General features: G+C 41.2%; 1 protein-coding gene across 1 annotated transcript in view; it reads right to left on the bottom strand.

The window, feature by feature from the left end:
• si:dkeyp-14d3.1 (transmembrane protein 132D) overlaps positions 1 to 20603 on the bottom strand; it is a 175018-nt gene that overhangs the window by 68849 nt on the left and 85566 nt on the right. Inside the window, exon 3 of the mRNA XM_024438905.1 lies at positions 12552 to 12738. Coding sequence (XP_024294673.1) covers positions 12552 to 12738 — 187 coding nt within the window. The remainder of the gene's footprint in view (positions 1 to 12551; positions 12739 to 20603) is intronic.

Raw genomic sequence — 20603 nt, 5'->3', positions numbered from 1 at the left:
AAACAGGGGGGACTGCTGTGTGTGTGTGTGTCACCGGGAACAGGTCATACAGTCTGTCCACCAGGCAGTCATCCCTCACTGCCTCCTAAAAAAACACTAACTTCTTTCCAATAGTGTCAGCTGGACCTCCAGAGCCCGCTCATCTCAGAGCTTATCTTCTTATTAGAACAGGCCAGTGCAGGGGAGACAGGGTGAGAAGTGCTGCTGGATTCAATGGCTACTTTGATAGTGGAGATCTCCACTGAGTGCCAGCTTGGGTACAGAGGTCTAATGAGAGAGCCAGCTGGGAATCCCATGGCCAGGGTCTGATGGTGTTGAAAATAACACAACTATCACGACAGAGGGCTCAGGGCCATTATATAGAGATTTGGTTGTTTTCTGGATAGCACTGAACTCACTGTTCATTCACTCATTAACTAACTGCAAAGCCCTAAAGAAAGGAGGAATGGTATTGAAGAGAAGATCCAGGATCATTTTTAGGAGAGATAACCTGTCTAGGGCAACCCTGTTCCGATAGCGGAACCCCTCGCCAACAGCCAATGAAATTGCAGGGCGACAAATACAAATCAACATAAATCTCTTAAATCAAATTTCTCAAACATACAAGTATTAGGCACCATTTTAAAGATACAATTCTCGGTAATCCAGCGACAGTGTCTGTTTTCAAAAATGCTTTACAGTCAAAGCTCCACAAATGATTATGTTAGGTCACCACCAACTCACAGAAAAACCCAGCCATTTTTCCAGCCAAAGAGAGGAGTCACAAAATGCACAAATAGAGATACAATGAATCACTAACCTTTGATAATCTTCCTCAGATTACACTCATAGGACTTCATGTTACACAACACATGTATGTTTTGTTCAGTAAAGTTCATATTTATATCCGAAAATCTTATTTTACATTGGCGTGTTATGTTCTGTAGTTCCAAAACACGCAGTGATATTGCAGAGAGCCACATGAAATTCACAGAAATACTCATTATAAATGTTGTTGAAAATTCAAGTGTTATGCATGGAACTTCTCCTTAATGCAACCGCTGTTTCAGAATTCAAAATAACTTTACTGTCACGAAAACCGGCCTATTAGCTGCCACTGATTGTTTTTCCTCCCCCTCCTTGTATGTTTAGTGGTAGCACCTGTGTAGGGTTAATTAGTTTGTCTTTATTAGACAGCCGGCCCGCCTGGTTGTTGTGCGGGATTATTTCATTGTAACCTTCGGCTCTGTTGTGTTTGGAACGTTACTTTTGTGAGCACCCTGTGGTGTGTTAAGCGCTATTAAAAGACGCACAGCATTGAAATTCTGTTTCCTGCATTTGACTCCACACCCACGACACCCGGAGCATTACATTTACGGAAAAAGCATAATCTGAGAACGGCGCTCAGAGCCCAAACCAGCCAAAATAAATATCCGCCATGGTGCGCAGTCAACATTAGTCATAAATAGCATTATAAATATTCAGTTACCTTTGATGATCTTCATCAGAATGCACTCCCAGGAATCGCAGTTCCACAATAAATGTTTGTTTTGTTCGATAATGTCCATCATTTTGTCCATTTATGTCCAAATAGCTTCTTTTGTAAGGGCGTTTGGTAAACAAATCCAAAAGCGCGTTCAGGTCCAGTCTGACGGAAAGTTCCAAAAGTTATATTACAGGTCAAAGAAACTTGTCAAACTAAGTATAGAATCAATCTTTAGGATGTTTTATCATAAATGTTCAATAATGTTCCAACCGGAGAATTCCATTGTCTGTAGAAAAGCAATGGAATGAGAGATACCTCTCATGTGAAATGCGCGTGACTGAGAACGAGGCTGCTGGCAGACCCCTTAGTCAAACAGCTCCCATCCGGCCTCCCTTCACAGGAGAAGCCTGAAACAACATTCTAAAGACGGTTGACATCTAGTGGAAGCCTTAGGAAGTGCAACACAACCCATATCCTTATACTGTGAATTCGATAGGGGCTGAGTTCAAAAACTACAATCCTCAGATTTACCACTTCCTGTTTGGATTTTTTCTCAGGTTTTTGCCTGCCATATGAGTTCTGTTATAGTCACAGACATCATTCAAACAGTTTTAGAACCTTCAGAGTGTTTTCTATCCAATTATAATAATAATATGCATATATTAGCATCTGGGACTGAGTAGGAGGCAGTTCACTCTGGAAACGCTATTAATCCAAAAGTGAAAATGCTGCCCACAATCCCAAAGAAGATAACATTCAGACACAAGTGTATATCACAAATATATATATTTAAATATTATGATTTGATCAAACATTTTTAAGGAAAGTGCAGTATTCACTGATTTATGAGGTTCCTATATTCATAGACGACCCTATACTGTAAGGAAAATGACATACTGCTCTGACAGACAATACATACATTCTGTCTGTCATGGATGTGTATAAGGGGGTTGCTGGGGCATGGGAATACATATGACAGCTCATGGATAATGTTGACCCTTTGGTCTTGTTGAATTGCTCTAGTTCTACATTATTTATGAGTACACATGATTTATGGGTAAACCTCTCCTACACCAACTGAAGTTTCTCAATGACACACTGGTGACTGGAAAAATTCTTCCCTAAAATATGAATTACATTATGGAGTTTACCATAAAAAAGAAAATACCTTGATGTGAGTTGAGAGGTGGAAAATACAAGGTGGAAAAATCACAAAACTACAGAAGCACTTTGAAGCTGCATAAACAACAGCATCAAACATGGATTAAAAATATTTTTTTAGTTTGTTGTGATGTTTTTGTGATTATGTTTCTCAAAAGCTTTCTGGTGATTTCTTGCTCTCTCCACGGTCTTGAAAAATGTATTTGTCTGCGAGCTCTTCAAACTTCTAATTGATTTCTTCAAGGGAATCACTTTCAAATCTTAGGACATAAAACCTTTTGAATTACAATACTATTCTGTCTTTAATGTGTACCCATGTTCAACTTATTCACTAGCATTCTCTCTCATTAGACTGCCTCCTTCCCACATGTAATGTAGGTTTACAAATTAGTGTTCTTCACAGGTAAACACAAGAACTCTGAGTTAATACAAATTAACTTCCTTTTGGAAGGTAGTTTTGAGTAGTTACTGAATATGGCTCTTACAGTGAACAGACAGGAAGTAAAACACCTTCTGGAGCACAGTGGCCAGGAATTTCTTCTTCTCATGCGGGGCTAGGAAGCTGGTGAATAAAACATGTCTAGAAGTAGAACCTCTATATTTTAACTTTATAGGACAAATTGCCTGCAAGGCTCATGAATACCACACCTGCAATATCTACATCAATTGATCAGGTGGGTGGGAGGAGCCTGTATCCCTGATGAATACAAATGACAGCGAGTTTCAGCACTCCAGGAGAGGAGACACCAAGGTCAGGCACCAGAGACACAATGGGTTCTCTGCCTGCCCCAAAACACAGGCAGGGTTTGAGGAGGGATGAGGGCAGCAGCAGGGGGGCTAATGCATCTGGATGGGCTGGTGATGGTATAGCGATGCCCTGCTGATATTCTGCTTCTGCCTGCTCATCTGTGGAGTCTGGGCTGGGCCTCAGGGCTATAGGAATGCAGCCAGGGATGCAGCTCTGTCAGTATCAGCCTGCTCTATGTCAGCCTCAAATCTATCACTTTCAGCAGATCGATAGAGAGCTCTTCCCCTACTCGGGTACAGAAATGACCTGATCTCTCAGACTGATTTTCTCACCCGGTTCTGATCAAGATCCATATAGCCAGCTTAGCTTGGCTTAGCTGCCCTCTGGACAGAAACCTCCCTATTCAGGCTCAAAGGTCAACTCCACTGCTAAATGCATTACCACCACCAAAATCCTCCCACCCGGTTCTCTCTCAAGCCTCACAGGGTCACGTTTGCTTTCAGATAGAAGACCAAAACAGACCATCTCTGAAAATACTTCCTTAGTGATATGTCAAGAAATTAATATTTTTGACAATCCTCTCTATCCAATGTTTTAGGGATTTGATCTATTAGTTTTACATAGGGGAAGAAAACAACACATTTTGTATCAATGGGGCATCTACATTTTGGCCAGATGTGGAGAGCAAAACTTGGTATACACCAATAAAATAACAAACTTTAAAGGAAGCCACAATTACATTACCTTTTTAAGCCTTTCAATTATGTAGATATTTTAAGACATTCTGTATTTTACATCTGACACCAAAATAATACACCATTAAAATAAGCACTTCCACTCTTTTGAAAATGGAAAACTCGCAAACTTAGTTCCGCAACAAGTGCAGTTCCCACCCACACTAGGCTTGCCGCTTTATCAAAAACAAGTGGGAATTGCCTCTCTCTTCCAGTCTATTGTAGAAAAGGCTTTGTAGAGAAGGAACAAGGATGGATAGAACAGATCCTTCTCATTTAGAAAGCAGATTAAATAGGTATTTAAACAGAGCGTCCTATGTGTCAAGGAGAGAGTGGCTCCGGATCAGAGGACATTTCATTACATGTGTTGTACTCATTAACATTACATGTATTATGACACATGTGAACACCGCAGTAGACTCAATTAGCTAGCGCTATTTCTCATCAGCCCCCCAGCTCTACTATACCAGCTTCTAATGGATTGCCACTTCAGGATTCATACATCAGCCTCAACTGTAGACTCTATGAGTCATGCTATGCAAAGAAATGCAATGCTTTGCCCTGGCAAGGCAATCAGCTAGAGTAGTGCATGAGTGCCATTCAATAATGGGAGGAAAATACAGGTCCCTGTAGTGTAGTGTAGTGTAATGCAGGGGTTCCCAACTGTTTTTCCATAGGGCCCCCTTTTTCACAGTTGAAATGTTTTATTGTTTATTGACAGCCTACAGTATATTAAATACAACACTAGCTTGATTTTGTATAATTTGAGGGACCTTTTTTTAAGCTAATTTCCTGCAATTCTATGTAGTTTAATTAGACTCTTGAAATCTTTTAGGTAGGCTATTTAAATATAATAATAATATTTTTTTTAGAACTAATTTCCCCAAATGTTATTGTATTACCAAATATTTATTAACCTTTATTTATACAGGGGAAACAAACTGAAACGGAGTCTCTTTTACAGTTGTGCCCTTTATTGTGATACAATAAAAACAACACAGCAATTAATAAAAATGTAAAAACAAACTAAATTAAAACATATACAAAGTACAAGATGGAGATTAAAAATATTAAAATAAATACATTTCTATAAGAAAAACACACATTACAAAATGCAATCACAGTTTAAAGTTAATGTAATGTGCATTTAAACTGTCTTACAGGCAGCAACACATCTAACTGGAATTCTCTCTGCAATCATTCCATGAGTGTGGAGCATGATATTCAAATGCTGTTTTGCCTAACTCGGAGTGAATCCGGGGTATCTCTAGCATGTCCTGTGACAGAGTCAGATAAATACTATCTGACCACTGGAATTTTGAGTTAAGATAATTAGGATTAAGATAAGTTTCTGTAAAACAGCTTTATAGACAAATATCAACCAGTGTCTGGCTCTTCTAAAAATCAGGGAGTCCCAGCCAACTGAAGTGTACAAAAGGCAATGACGCGTACAAAAGTTTGCACCAGTAACAAAGCGCAATGTTGCATGATACATTGCTTCCAATGTCTTCAGTACTGATGCTGATCCATGCATATATAAAACATCACCATAATCAAGCACTGACATGAAAGTGGCCTGTACAATTTCCTTTCTGTCCTGTGATGACAGACAAGATTTTTTGTTCAGATTTTACAATTGTATACTTTTGGATTGCGAAAATACCATATACTTAGTTTTACTTGAATTAAGCACCAGCCTAAGATCTACAAGTTCATCTTGAAGCAATTGAAAGTCAAACTGCAGGAATGTAAATGCTTGAGGGAGTGATGGGGCTGTGGCATATAGTACTGTGTCATCAGCATAGAAATTAAAGTTGTATTTTTTCACTGAGTTACAGATATCATTTACGTATATAGTGAATAATAAAGGACCTAAAATCGAACCTTGTGGGACTCCTTTGTGAACAGTGACAAAACCTGATTTTACTCCATCTGCAATAATAGCCTGAGATCTATCACTGAGATAATCCTGAAACCACACACATGTATCGGAGGCCAACCCCAATGTGGTCAGTCTATTCAGTGGAAGAGAATGATCAACTGTATTGGAAGCCTTCGATAGGTCAACAAACAAAGCAACACAGTTCAACTTCTCATCCAAAGATCTTACAATACAATTTACAACCAGTGTGGTTTCTGTGATAGTACTGTGCCCCGGGCGGTGAAAACCGGACTGAAATGTATTCAGTATGCAGTTGTCAGACAAGACAGAGTGCAGCTGTACATTTACCAATGACTAACATTTCTGCAAGACAAGACAGCTTAGAGATTGGTCGATAATTATCAAGGTCACCAGTATCCCCATCTTTGTGCAGAGCCAGCACATAGGCAGTCTTCCAAATCTTAGGTATGACCCCAGAGGTCAACGTGAGGTTACAAATATGAGTGAGAACACCAGAGATAAGTGGTGCAGCTCTAGCCAGCAACCCTGGGTCAAGTTTCTCAGCCCGTTGCTTTCTTAGTGTCTATGGTTAGCAAGGCATCAGTCATTTAATCCTCTGGGAAGAGGCTTAGTGAGAAACTCTGACCATCAGCATCAGCATACTCATGCATAATCCCTTCATATTTATCTTTTCTTCCTTCATTTGTGGTTGACATTTTCTCCAAAAGATTGCCTGCTGCAATGAAATGATTGTTGAAGGAATTATCAATGGCATTCTTATCAGTAATGAGTCCAGTATCCAACCCTATCTGTTTGGGAGTGTAGAGTGCATATTGTTATTTAATGTTTTAAGTACTTTCCAGAATTTGGCTGGATTCCCGAAACAGTCATTTAAACTGGTCACAGAGTAATCCAATTTTGTTCTTCTAACAAGTCTGATGCACAGGTTTCTCAGGTGCCTAAAAGTTAGCCAGTCAGAACTAGAATAAGTTTCTCTTGCCTTAGCCCATGCTACATCTCTTTTACCAATAGTATCAGAAATGTCTGAACTAAACCATGGGTTTGATCTATTCTTTGCTCTAATCTTAGTGTATGGAGCGTGTTTATCGGCAATGGAAATAAAAACACTAGTACATTTTTCGAACGCCAACTCGGCTCCATTTATATTACAAATAGATTCAAGATTACTATGGGAAATATCCTGTCAGGAAGCTTGTTCACTAAAGTTTCTATAATTTATTTTTGTGATAATATAAGGTTTGGTCCTATGCATTTTGACATCTCTAGTACATGCAATGGGGCAGTGATCACTGACACCTAGTGGAAATACTCCCCTAGCTCTATATTTCTCAGGTGCATTTGTTAGTATATAATCAAGCAATGAGGACTTTGTAGGCACCTTAAGAGTTGGTCTTGTTGGCTCAGTGATTAATTGTGTGAGATTTACCTCAGTAGAAAAGTCTTTAAAACTGTCTGAGTCCTGTGTTTTCCAATCAAAGTTCAAATCTCCCAAGAAAATGACTTCAGTTGATATAAAAGTGCCTAATAAGTCTGTTAAATGGCTACGCATATTCTTACTAGAAGGTGGGCAATATACTCCAACAATTGTAACTTTACAGTTGTTACCTAATGTGAGACTTAGAGCTAACACTTCAAACTGATTTGGAATGGAGACAGATTTAATTAGTGCAATGGAGAGGTCATTTTTAGCATAGATAGCCACTTCTCCCCCTCTACTCATCCTGTCAGCTCTAAAAAACATTGTACCCTCTTAATAAAATAAAAAATTGACAATATACTATGTATATTCAAATGTAAAAACCCAAGTCCCTTACAGTTTTAATATGTTTAATTATGATAATTTAAATGAAGCCTCAATTTAATTATACATATTCTGTTTTACAGAAATTGATTTGATCAATTGATAGCGACAGAGTCACACATTGTATAAGATTAGTTCCTAAGCAAAGTCCAATTTCTTTGACTCCTCGACTTTAAAAGGTCGTAGCTCAACTTCTCACTGTTACAGAGATAAACCAAAGATATTCCCATGTGCATCAAATTTTACCTCTTGTTTCTAGCCTAAAGCATTGGGGATTTACGTGTCGCTTTAGATCTGTATAAACAGTCGCGAATTGTTAATACAAAAAAAGATAACTTTGCCCTCAAAACCCTTGGTGTAGTGTATTGTTGCATCAAGTCGTGTGCTGCTCAGACACTGATTGAGACCAGTGTGTTCTGACATCTCTACTTACACGTATACCTTAATACATAGAATAATATAGAACTGAATATTCTATCTGCACCCAGGCCGATATTAAAACAATGCACAAACTTCAAACATCACTGTGATGTATTTGTGCTCATGTCTGACAGGGTACTGGATACATGCTCTGCTCACATACCTGTGTGTCTGACGATGTGTTTGATAAATCACTTTCTTGCTATTTCACTTGCCTGGCACTAAGGTGCAAGGAATGAAATGAATGTGGGAAAATAACACATCAATAAGGAAACATTATGAATGCATAAGGAAATCTACAGTAAAGGGTTACCAAACATCCAACTGAGTATCATTGATGGATTACTGTATCATTTGGGAGAGGAAGTGGCCGGAGAAGGCCAGGGTGATGATGTATTGTTTAACAATACCATTCAGAAAGCACATGAATACAAAACCACTTCTTTAATTTCTCTTCATCTCCATGCTGTTTGAATGAGCTGTGTTTAAGCGAGCACATTTTGCTGCCGATGCTGGAGCAGGAAGACATATGAGTGGTGATATGATGCATGCCTAGTCTTCTCACTCTCTTTTCATCCCTGGAGTAGAGCAGCGTGGGTAATGATCATGAGGCTGGGCAGGAGCATATTACTTCAGGATAGTAAAGGAAAATGGGCCAGCCTCCTGCTGCGTTGCTGAGGAATCAGCTCAGCCACCAATTACTGCCATTAAGATCCATCCACTCATGACCTAAAAAACACACAGCTACTTACCACTATAGGGGCAGAAGGGAGGAGGTGAGGAGAGATACTACTGTATTTTAAGGTATGTTTGTCTGTATTAAACAAAATAAGGGAGGGAAGAAGAGAGGGGGAGAAGGAGGGAGGAGGGAAAATGGTGTGGGAGGGAAAACTCTCCTGAAAGTGATAAAAGGACAGCTGTAGACAAGAGGAGAGAGAAAAGTGTTTAAGGTGTTTCTCTGTTCTTTCTTCTCCGATACTTCTGAATTCCCCCCCCCTTTTTTAAAGGCTTTTAAAATAATTGCAGCATTTGCAGAAATCCTGCTTCAAGATTTGAAATGGGTGACAAACCATTGAACAGTGCTGGGAGCTGGCAGTTTGCAGGTGTCCCTGCTACAGGAGGAGGCTGCTTCAAAGAGGAAAGAAAGAGAGCTCATCTTTCAAAAAAATCCTCTCTCTCAGAGGTGTCATCTACAGTAGAGCCCTATCACTTGACTCCGGAAGTGCAATAAAAGGCCTTTTTTGTTTGTTATAATCAATTAGAACAAGGGCACAGTCATTTAGAGCGTGCCGTAAATGGGTTGAGGAGCAACTGAGGTAATAAGCCATGAATGTTATCCAACCCTGAATAAGCTTGCCATTATTAATAATCATTAGCTTTATTACATTATAACCTTTAAGGCATGGTCACTTATGGATCCCCCCTTTCTGTTTAAGGGATTATTTCTGGCCTAAACTCAATTAGCTTCTCTGTCATGGCAAAAGACAATCTAGCCTATTAGCCTAATTAGTCCTAATTACAGATGAAAGCCTCTTCTTAACCAAAGCGACAGCGCTGTTGTGTCAACAGATGCCTGCAGTATGCTCTCTGAAGTCTCCCCACTCAACTCGATTAAAGAGATTTGAGCAGCCCACTTTCTTTCTTTCTTTCTCTTTCTTTCTTTCTTTCTTTCTTTCTTTCTTTCTTTCTTTCTTTCTTTCTTTCTTTCTTTCTTTCTTTCTCTCTTTCTCTCTTTCTTTCTCTCTGATTATCTGTCACCCATCACTGATAATAATGCTGTTCTATTCTCCCTGGCCTGTAAAGAGCTGCATGCTCTTCTCTCTGAACCCTCTACAACCCCAAACATAAGGGATCAACAGCTAGAAGACATCATTGTTATGTCACAGATACAGGTCTTTGTCCAGTCTCCTGTCCTGTCCTACCACAGAGACAAAATGTAACACTGTCTTTGTCTCAGAAACACAGTTATGTTCTTGTTTTCCCACTGGCAGTGGGGAAGTGGGGCTGATCAGTAGGGTGAGGAGGGGAGGATGAGAGGAGAGGAAGTAATCTATGGGCTTTTCATGCCAGAGTGATCCCAAGTAATCTAATTCAGCCTTCCTCGCTGGTTTGCCTTCTCTTGCAATGACGCATGCAGATTGCACAAACACATTTACAGACACATGCTCAAGTCTCTCTGTGTGTTTGTGTGTGAGTGAGTGAGTGAGGGTATGTGCTCTGTGACAATGTCTGAGGTTGTGTGTGTGAATTGTGTACACAATGTTAGTCTATTGTGTGTTTTTTGTTTCTCTTGGGGTTTAGTGATGAAGAAGGTGGGAAGACTGAGGGTGTCATGTCCTTAAAATACATTCCACAAAGGAGAGGCAGCGAGGGAAAACCAGTATACTGACCAAGGAAGTGGTCTGACACGAGTCTGCACATTACAGGCCAGGGTATATCCCTCTCAAACTATTGATTATAGGACTGGAGTAAGGCTGGACACCAACAGCCCTATATCCTGTCAACCTTATTGGTTGCTCATGTCAAAATCAGCAATGGAAACATCAATCGTGCATTGCCCAGGTGTAGTCCTGAGACATGCATTGAAATGTTAAGTCCCTCCATTACATGTAGTGTTATGACCATAGAAATATAATTACTAGAATGGAAATCTATATCTACTAGAAAGGGCATCTATTGCTAAGGTCATCACTGGCTTAACGGAAGGCTTCCTGAATAGAATAGTGAATCAGGACAGGATAACTAAACACAAGAGGTTACATAGCACATCCATACAGTACACATCTGTAATCTGTTCTAATGTATTTGAATACACCATTCCTCTTCTCATATGAGCCTCGCACCATAATGTTTATGCATTAATTGATTTAGCCAAGATTATCAAATTATTCTAATAGCAGGTTAAATATGATGGCTCTTTGTCACTATAGAAAAGCCTTTATTAATCAGCCTTGAACCATAAATCCTTATTCCACTCAAAATGTATAATGATTTCATCATAATACCAGGCACTATTAGTGATGGATTAGTACATGGGCGTAGAAGTGTGCAGTGCTTTCACAAAGATCCCAAGTCAGTCTATAAATCTGGCAGCCACAAAAACACCTTCAAATGCATTTCCTCATTTATAATTTTGCAAATACTGTATACCAAAATATGAGCAAATGTATCTGCAAATGATCAGAGAAATGACTGAGCCTTAAATGGATATCATGCTCATTCTCGTACCTACATAAAGCTCCCTCAGAGACAGTATGGAATACAGATGTTAAAAAGAGAAATGCTACTTATACATTTGTGTCAATGCAAAGCGTGGGTGCAAATATCCCTTTTATATGGCAGAAACATTTGACATGTCAGAAGAATGAAAGGAATATCAAAAGGGAACTATGGGTATTAATCTACCTCTGCAAAAAAAAAGAAGACAAAAAAAAGCATAAATTATTTGGAAAATAGATCTGTGGGGTACAAGAGTTAGAGTAGCTGCATTCCTCTCAGCACAGCAACACAGGCAAATGCAGCCACCCACAGGCACCTATTATGTAGCTATAGGCGCTGCTAATATGGAACTATTTATACTCGACAGTGCACTCACAACATTCATTATGAATACCACAAACATAGAAATAAAGCTCTTACAGAAAATCACATATCTCAACACTGGCAAGCAACATGTCATGCTTGTAAGTGGGTGTAATTGATCTCTCTGGTATCTTTCTGTTGTTTTTCTGGATCTAACTCTGTTAAGAAAGCCAAGGCAAATGAGGTGAAAGATGTTCTGTGAAGTTCAATGGAGTAGCTTTGGTGAATCCATCCAATAGAGAGGCTAATCTGTATAGCAGCCTAAAGAGAGAAAAACACCTGCAGGCCTACCCTCAGGCCACAGAGAGCCTCCAGGCCCCACACAGGGCCTGCAGAGGGCCACATGCACCCACTCCTCCTCCATGCCAAAACACACACTCCACAGGCAAAACACTGAAGCTAAAGGTCTGCGATTTCAGTGTAGTTACATCAGGAATCAAAGATCTAAGATTTCTTAGATGTGTAATGTACAAGACCTTTAAACATATTGCTCCACAATAATAATATACAGTAAGTGATTATACAAAATATGCAATAGATGTACAAAAGTCAAAGTTGTGAATAGAAAAACAATTATGTGAAGCATCGTCACTGCTGTGAACAGCAGGATGCACAGTGTGTAACCTACAAAACTTTGAGTGAACTTTGTGCTCTTCAGATCTCTGGCACAGTCCATCTGCTCTGTGTGTTGTAGTGATTGTGACTGGCTGACTGACGGGCTGACTGGCACCACTCACCATGGCCAGGGGCACAATGCCCCCCAGGTCCTTCTGGGCCAGTCGGATCTCCGTCTCTGCCTCCTGCGTGGTGGCATGGCTGCCCGGGTACTCCACCTGCCACGTGATCCAGCGGCTGCCCAGTGGACCCAGGAAGCTGTCCACTTCCAGGTCCACCTGTAGGACCCTCTGCACACCCTCCTCAGACCTGCAGCACAGACCAGAGAGAAAGAGATGGGAGAGGATCAGTATTTTATTAGAAATTAACAGTGTGTCCGTCCATGAGCTCTACCAACACACAGTCCTAATCGAATTATTAAAAATAGTGGAGTCTGATGACTAAATCAATGTCCCTGACATTTTAGACTGTGCTTCTACAAAATGTCAACTCTGGTCCATGGTATGATATGCACTGTTAATAGCTATTTCTCACAGCTATATTGACATTCTTCATACTGCCCATACGGCTACAGTTGCTCTGTACAGTACTGTAATACATACTAATCTTTATCTCAGAGGGAGGCTACAAGTAACTGTCACCCCCTGCTCTGGACATGAAGGCTTGGGTGTTAACCACTGCCCTCATTTGCAGCAGCAGCACAGTATGAATATATAGCATTACAGTATATGCAATGCAGGGAGAATATATGGCAGGGCTGCATTAAGGCAGACAAATGGAGAGCGTTGATAATATAATTTCCCGGTGACACCATAAGTCTCTGGTGCTCAGAGTTTAAATAAATAGCCAGGAGGCAGCAAAGGTCAGCTTTACACAGAAGCAGGAAATGGAAATGGCACAAGATCTGTTAGCCTTGTCTGGCGTGTCAAATGGCAGGGCTCAGGGCCAATACATTTTACGCACTGTCTCCAAGGCCCAACGGCACTAAACAGCATCTCCTTCATTTGAGGCTGACCAGAAAGAAAGAACGAGCGAGAAAGAGGAAAAATATGCACCCTCTCTCAATCTCTTCTGGTGCTGCTTGGCCTCAGGACAACGACGGCAGTTTGTCTACTGTACCTATGTCACATGGCAGATACAGTATGGCACGCTACAGTACAGATCAACACATCTAATTACATTACCAGCTTCATTCCAAGACCGCAAATCAATTTGCCCATTTTTTTTATTGTTGTGGTGAACAAAGAACATGCGTAGTACTTCGAGAAAAGACATCTGAGCAAATATATAATGTTCTCAATTATGAATGTGACTCAGAAAACAGGAAAACTATGAATAATAGACCGGGCGTTTTATTTGCTGAACCCTGGGTTTTTGTAAGGCACATACTCACTTCCCATTCTCTTATTTATTTTCAATCAGAGAGAATGAGTGATTTGTTTTGTCCTAGCACACAACAACCCAATTTCTACAAGAAACGGAAGTGAGTATAAATATTTAAAATGACAACCAACCAAATAACTTGTGCCGCATTCCATAACAGAGTAGCAATCAGTGTGGAGAGAGCTGGGTTGTGCTGGGCTGTCAGAGCAGTGGCATGGTAGAAAACGGCCTTACATAACTACTACATCCACAGTCCCTCTGACAAAACAGATGCCAATTTGGGTTGGAAGACCAATAAAAGCCGTGAGGTCATCAACCAAACAACGATGACAGCTGATGAACAGATTGACCAGAGTTTATAACCTTTGTACAATATGTACAGTCACATGACTGCACTTTGGGCTGTGTCACTGGTAATCTGAAAAATGCCCTAGTTTCCTCACCCACTCAGATTTCAGTGCAAACATGATCCTCTGGTAACATCAAATTCAGAATACAATAGAATATACAAACTACAGAGTCAAACTAATGAAGGTGTCTAAGGAGAAGCAGGATTCAGCTGTGCATGGTATGACGTAAACTCAAACACTGAAATTATTTCACCATTTGTCTCTTCTCTGAGCAAATCCATTCAGTTTTTTGATTTAGAGATGTCAATTATTGCCCTCCCTACGGCATCATAGGTGCCATTTTTTAATAACTGCCGTGAAAATGAAGGACTTTATGAGATTTCATCTGAATATAGAACACCAGCTCCAGAGATGTCAGTGAGATACAATTGCAGATGACAATTTTCTTTGTTCTATGAGCGTAACCTTAACACAGACATTCTGCAATTTTGAAAACTGAAAAATCTGACTGCAATAAAATGTTTGAATAATGAAGACAAGTAGAAAATGAGATAGGAGGTGAGAGGGGAGGATGTGGGAGGAGATTGTGAAGGAAATATCTAGGAGAAGAGGAATTCACACAGCTACATGTGCGTATTATTTTGGCCCTTTGACTTTGATGACATCACCTTGTTCATGAGAGCAGTAGCTTGTGTTAGATATGTCCTGGTGAGCAGGCACAGTAATGCATATTAAAGGAGAATTTAGCAATTTCACTTGTTTTTGCTACATTTACCCCAACCAGCAATTCACTTCCTCATTGTTGTTGTGCAGTACGGGGGCTCTGAAAGAACATGAACGAAGGCTCCAAAAACACTCAAATATGTCCTTTTAGAAAGGGAAACACTCAGTATGGTGATGCATGTCTTTAAATATTATACATGAAATTGTTTCATTCCGAACTTTATCCTCAACGTTATATTCCATTTTGTTGCAACTTAGAGATTTGGTTGTAAAAAAGCAAACTTCTCCTTTAACACTTGACGGACTGGTGTGGGAGTTGGAAAAAACATTATTCTACAGCATAGTAACACTCACTGTGAGTCACTGAATAGGAACGGGTGCTATAGGTAAAATACAGCGTGAACGTGTGAGTGTCTTAGTGCTTCTATTCAACAGACCTTGTAAGCTGTCAGCATGTGATGCATTTAATTAAAGGAAGATGTCACGCCCTAATCTGTTTCACTTGTCTTTGTGCTTGTCTCCACCCCCCTCCAGGTGCCGCCCATCTTCCCCGTTAGCCCCTGTGTATTTATACCTATGTTCTCTGTTTGTCTGTTGCCAGTTCGTTTTGTTCGTAGAACCTACCGGCATTTTTACCTTTGCCGCACTATTCTGGATTAACCGACCTCTGCCTGACCTGACCTGACCCTGCCTGCCGTCCTGTACCTTTGCCCCTGTTGTTGTAATAAACATTGTTACTTCGACACAGTCTGCATCTGGGTCTTACCTTGAAATGTGATAGTACGAACTGGCCATTACTGACCCAGCAGACTTGGACCAGCTCCGCTACGCCATCTCCTCCCAATGAGCCACCATGGCAGGGTTCCAGACTATGGCCAAACGTCACGACCAAGCAATGGACACATTGCGGGAGCAATTCCTCACTGTGAGTCGGCCGTATGCTTCAGTCTGGAGGAATTCATGGCGGAGGTGAAAAACGTTTGATGTCCGGGAGTGTCCGGGAGATAGGCTGTTTGGACGTTACTCCAGCTACAACAGGACTCCCTCAGTGTGGCAGGCTATGTGGTGGATTTCCGCACGCAAGTAGTGGAGTGTGCCTGGAACCCGGAAGCGCTGTTCAACACGTTCCTGCACGGATTATCGGAGGAAGTAAAGGACGAACTCACTGCTTTATCCATCCGGCTCGATGGTCGGCTATGGGAATGTAGGAGGGAGAAGAGGTCTGATTGCTGTCCCAATCGCTCACCCAACGATCCCAGCTTTCATCTGATGAACTCCGGAAGTTCCCGGTGTCTACGTCCCCGAGAAGATCTGAGCTGACCCGAGTTCCTCCAAGAGTCTCTGAAGACTGCCGATTCACCTCTTCCGAGCTGCCTCGGCACGGCTAGGCTGTCTCCAGCCAAATGCGTACTCAGAATTGACAACCAAAGTTGCCTGTATTGCAGTACTGTCGGTCATTTTGTGTCTACCTGTCCCTTCAAGAGACCTGGCTCATTCGTTGGAGTGAGTACTCTGGTGGGGATTAAAGAAACATTTTCTCCCCTTACTCGTCCCCCTCTCCACACCATTCTGCTATGGGGCAACCAGTCCATGTCTCTCCAGGTACTCATCGCTCTATAGGCCAGGTCACCAACCATACCACCCCCATCAACCGACGAGTGTCAGGGAACCACAGCGAGATGATCCAATTCCTGCTAGTTGAGTCTCCGGAGGTTCCCGTGGTATTGGGATTCTTTTGGCTCTTGGCCACTTCACTTCCGCAGCACCACCGGTATCCAAGAAGGTCAAGCCAGATGTGCTGGCACACCGCTATCACCGCTGAAACGTGATAGAAGTAGTTGTTGAGACAACTGTTGCTATGGAGTTTGTCTGACCTTTTGGGTGATCAAATTAAGCTAATCAACGTCTGAAGCTGCTAATGTTACTGGTAGATAAGAAACTTTACTTAATTTAGCCAATAAACTACTAGAAAGGCTGAAAAGACTGTCTTCTATTTTTTTCCAAACACTGGTCTCATCACAGGAGAAGCAGGTCTGTCTCTCCAGCCCCTGGGACTGACAATCTCTCAGACTTCCAGCATGGACTCTAATTCAATTACACCAAAGGCCTCTGGATGTGTTCTATGCGGCTGGGCTGATAATCACCTGTAAACTGTCTGTGTTGTTCTACTGAGGCAGGGATGGGGGCCAGGTCTCACAGACAGACAGCTAAGCCAACAGCACCACAGAGAGAAGTTGGGGTAGAGCTAGATAAAGACTGTGGAGGAGTGTGGAAAGAGCATCTGGCAGGCTGGCTGAGATGGGAGGCTGGAGAGGGACCTGACAATACTGAGAGTCCTGACTCTGGCATGGAGAGGAGAATGAGCAGACAAGGCTACACACAGGAGAGGCCATCTCAAACCTCTCAATCGCCACAACACAGCATTACCAGTAGGGGTGAAATAAACACATTGATAAGACCCATCGATCAAATAATAAAACATAATTCTGACATTTGCAATGAGAGAGGAACTCATTTAATAATAAGTCCTTTACATACAGCAGGATGTGGTTCATGTTGTATTGTTTTAGTATTTCTGATATGGTCTGAAACTCACATTTGAGATACCTGAGCTATTTCAGTCACACAAAGCTAACAAAAGCCCACCTTGGTAAGATCAGGCTAGCTATTACGTTTTAAGCCCCAAGGAGTCTAAAGAAATAAAGATTTCAATGTCACAGAGAATAAACTGACAGAAAAAATAAAACAGACCTTCCTGAGGTAATTCCTTTCTTGCAGTCCTCTCTAGAGGAAGACTATAATTGAAACTGGCTCTATTGTCCTATTATCAGAGCCAATGTTTCACTGTGACACTGTCATTTAATCTCTGGGAGATGTGATAGGGGCTTCTGTGTCCTCTCCCTTACACCGCTGGGGCTTACACTGCGACACAACCATCAGTGGTGTGTGTGTGTGTGTGTGTGTCTTTGGAGGAGGTAGGTTGACATTTGGAGTGTCAATATCTCTATTTCCAGATCTTGAAGACAGAGCACTTCCATCCCTCTCTTGGTTTTGTGATATTAGGGAAAGAGATAGACTTTCCCTACGTCTGACACAATCATCTTGAACATGTGTAAAACATACATAGCAAATTGGACATGGAGAAGCCAGGATGCAGACACACACACAGCACCACACAGTCTGTAAAGATGAGGAAATAAGTTGGGGCCCGTGTGAGATGTGGGGATGGACATATCCTGCACACAGCCAGTAGAATAAATGCACTACATTATACTACACCACACTACAAGGAGGCTTTGCAGGGAGGGTGCAAACTCCCCCCAAAATAATCAAATTTAGGGCTCCAGTGGTGCTTGAAAACAGTACCCTGAATGTCTGCTGTTCCCATGCTCCTCGGGGTAGAACAGTGATATACCAGCCCCATGCATATCTCTCTCTCTCACACACACACACACACACACACACACACACACACACACACACACACACACACACACACACACACACACACACACACACACACACACACACACACACACACACACACACACACACACACACACACACACACACAGTAACTTATTTACTCTGAGAGGAGGGCTCCTCGCGCATGCAAGATAACCAGTCATATTATATCAAGAATCATTAGTTCACAAACATCAAATTGCTTTACTGAAGTTCTATACATCCCAAATGTAATACATCAATAGATTAAATAAAGACTTGGGAATGATATTATGTACATAACTAATAGGGAGACTATAGAACATGCTTTATGTAGACCCCGTTTTTTGAAATTCCTGGATGCAGTGTAAAGTATAACTTGTGGCTAAGAAGGTCATTTTATTGCACATAAATTATGCAATACACTAACTGCCAATTTCCCACTACTGCCATTCACCTGTTTGCTGACGGATTTTGTGTTTTAGTGTCATCTGGCTTGTCTCTAAGCAAAGCTACCGGCAGTCATAAATATACAAACAACCCTAGCACACCCATAATATTTTGTCTCCTTACATCCCTCGGCAAATTAAATCCATGGAAGTCACACATGAAAAGAACCAGTGCAGTATACGCTTGTCTGTGCTGGGAAGAAGATTTGTGCTGTGCTGAAAAGCTTTGCCCACTCTTTTCAAATGTGGCTGCAATTTGGTTAGCCATGACAATAACAATATATCAAAGGGATAGAATCAATTGACCTTACAAAGCCCTTTAAGTCAAACCACAACTACAAGGGACCAGGGGGGTGAGGAGGGAACAGGGTGAGAGGGGTGGGGGAAGGAAATAGAACGAGCAGGAGCTTCAGAGGTAATAGCCAGCAAAGCCCAGCTGAAATTTCACTAAGCTGTGGGGGAATTTCATTTCACAGCCATGGGGGAGCCCGTCAGAAGTATATTACCCCAGGCCGCTCTCGCCACGCACACCCAACCCCGAGGTGAGAGTCTGTTGTCAGGTCTGCATTGTGAGAACGGACCCCAATAGTCAGAGCATGAAACCCAATCTCGGAGCTGATATGGGAGCACTGTACGGACAGGAGGTTGTTCATTCAGAGTGTATATACACCCCCACCTAACAATCTCCTAACCCACCCCTTCACCAGATCCCTCAATGCAATACAAAAGCCAAGAGATAGAGCCAAGAGTAAAACATTATGTTGAAAAGGACAACAATGTTATGAAAAAGAAAAGAAATGGAAAGCTGTGTTACAACCATGACAAGATTTAAGATGTGCATATGGCAACCTGAGGTGTATTGTTGCCATGGATACATCATTTTCAGTACATTTGGTTGGGTATTTGACATGGCCTCTCAAGTGTATTCACTACTGACAGTAGGCAAAGAAGGTGTCGGGAAAAAGTATCTGGAAATATGAGAAGAAAAAAATATACAAATGTCTAATAGGGCTGTGGGTTTGATTCCTGTGACCACCCATATGTAAAATGGAATATACTATTATATATAGGGTTTCCAGTTGTCTAACTATTCAGTGGAAACAATTCAGCGATACTAGCTAGGTTTCCATCCAATTGGCGACAGATTTTCATGTGAATATTTGAAAATCCATAAAAGAAAATATGCCCATTTTCCCAGCAGTGGTGTGTTCCCACCAAACTGACTTGTTGCATTTTTTTTTTTAAATCAGTGTGTCATGACGTAGTGCAGACAAAATGTACTTTTTCACTTTCATGTAACAAATACAAATCTAAAGTTCTCCACTGCATTTTCAACTCTATGGTTGTGTTCAATAGAAAACGTGCCTACACTCTTCTTGGCACGTGTGCTCTAGCCAACAGCTAACAGATACAGTGTGGGTAGGCTAGTGTACTTGATGAGATTATTATGAAGAGCAAGAATATTTGTATTTATCAAACGGCAGTCAAGCATCGATCATAATGTTACCAGAATAAGACCCTGAATATGTATTGGAATGGAGCATCAAGATCATCTTGCACTTTCACAATCCTGTGAAGTTCATCACAGTTTATTTAATCTGTAGCTTAATAAACTGCATGGTTTCCCGAGTCGTAGTGGGAGAACCACACACCATGTCATCGTGTGACTCCAAGTTTACTTCGATATGATGGTTGTTATATCAATATTTGCACATAAAGGTGTTTCCACCACCATTTCTTGTATAATTAATTTTACCGACACAAAAAGATCCCATCATGTCAAATGAACAAATCATCTGTCAGCACCGAAACTTTTCCATCACAG

This window comes from Oncorhynchus tshawytscha, linkage group LG12 (assembly GCF_018296145.1).
Source record: "Oncorhynchus tshawytscha isolate Ot180627B linkage group LG12, Otsh_v2.0, whole genome shotgun sequence".
Lineage (NCBI taxonomy): Eukaryota > Metazoa > Chordata > Actinopteri > Salmoniformes > Salmonidae > Oncorhynchus > Oncorhynchus tshawytscha.
Note: the sequence above shows the minus strand (reverse complement) of the source record. Positions and strands in the feature narration are given on the sequence as shown.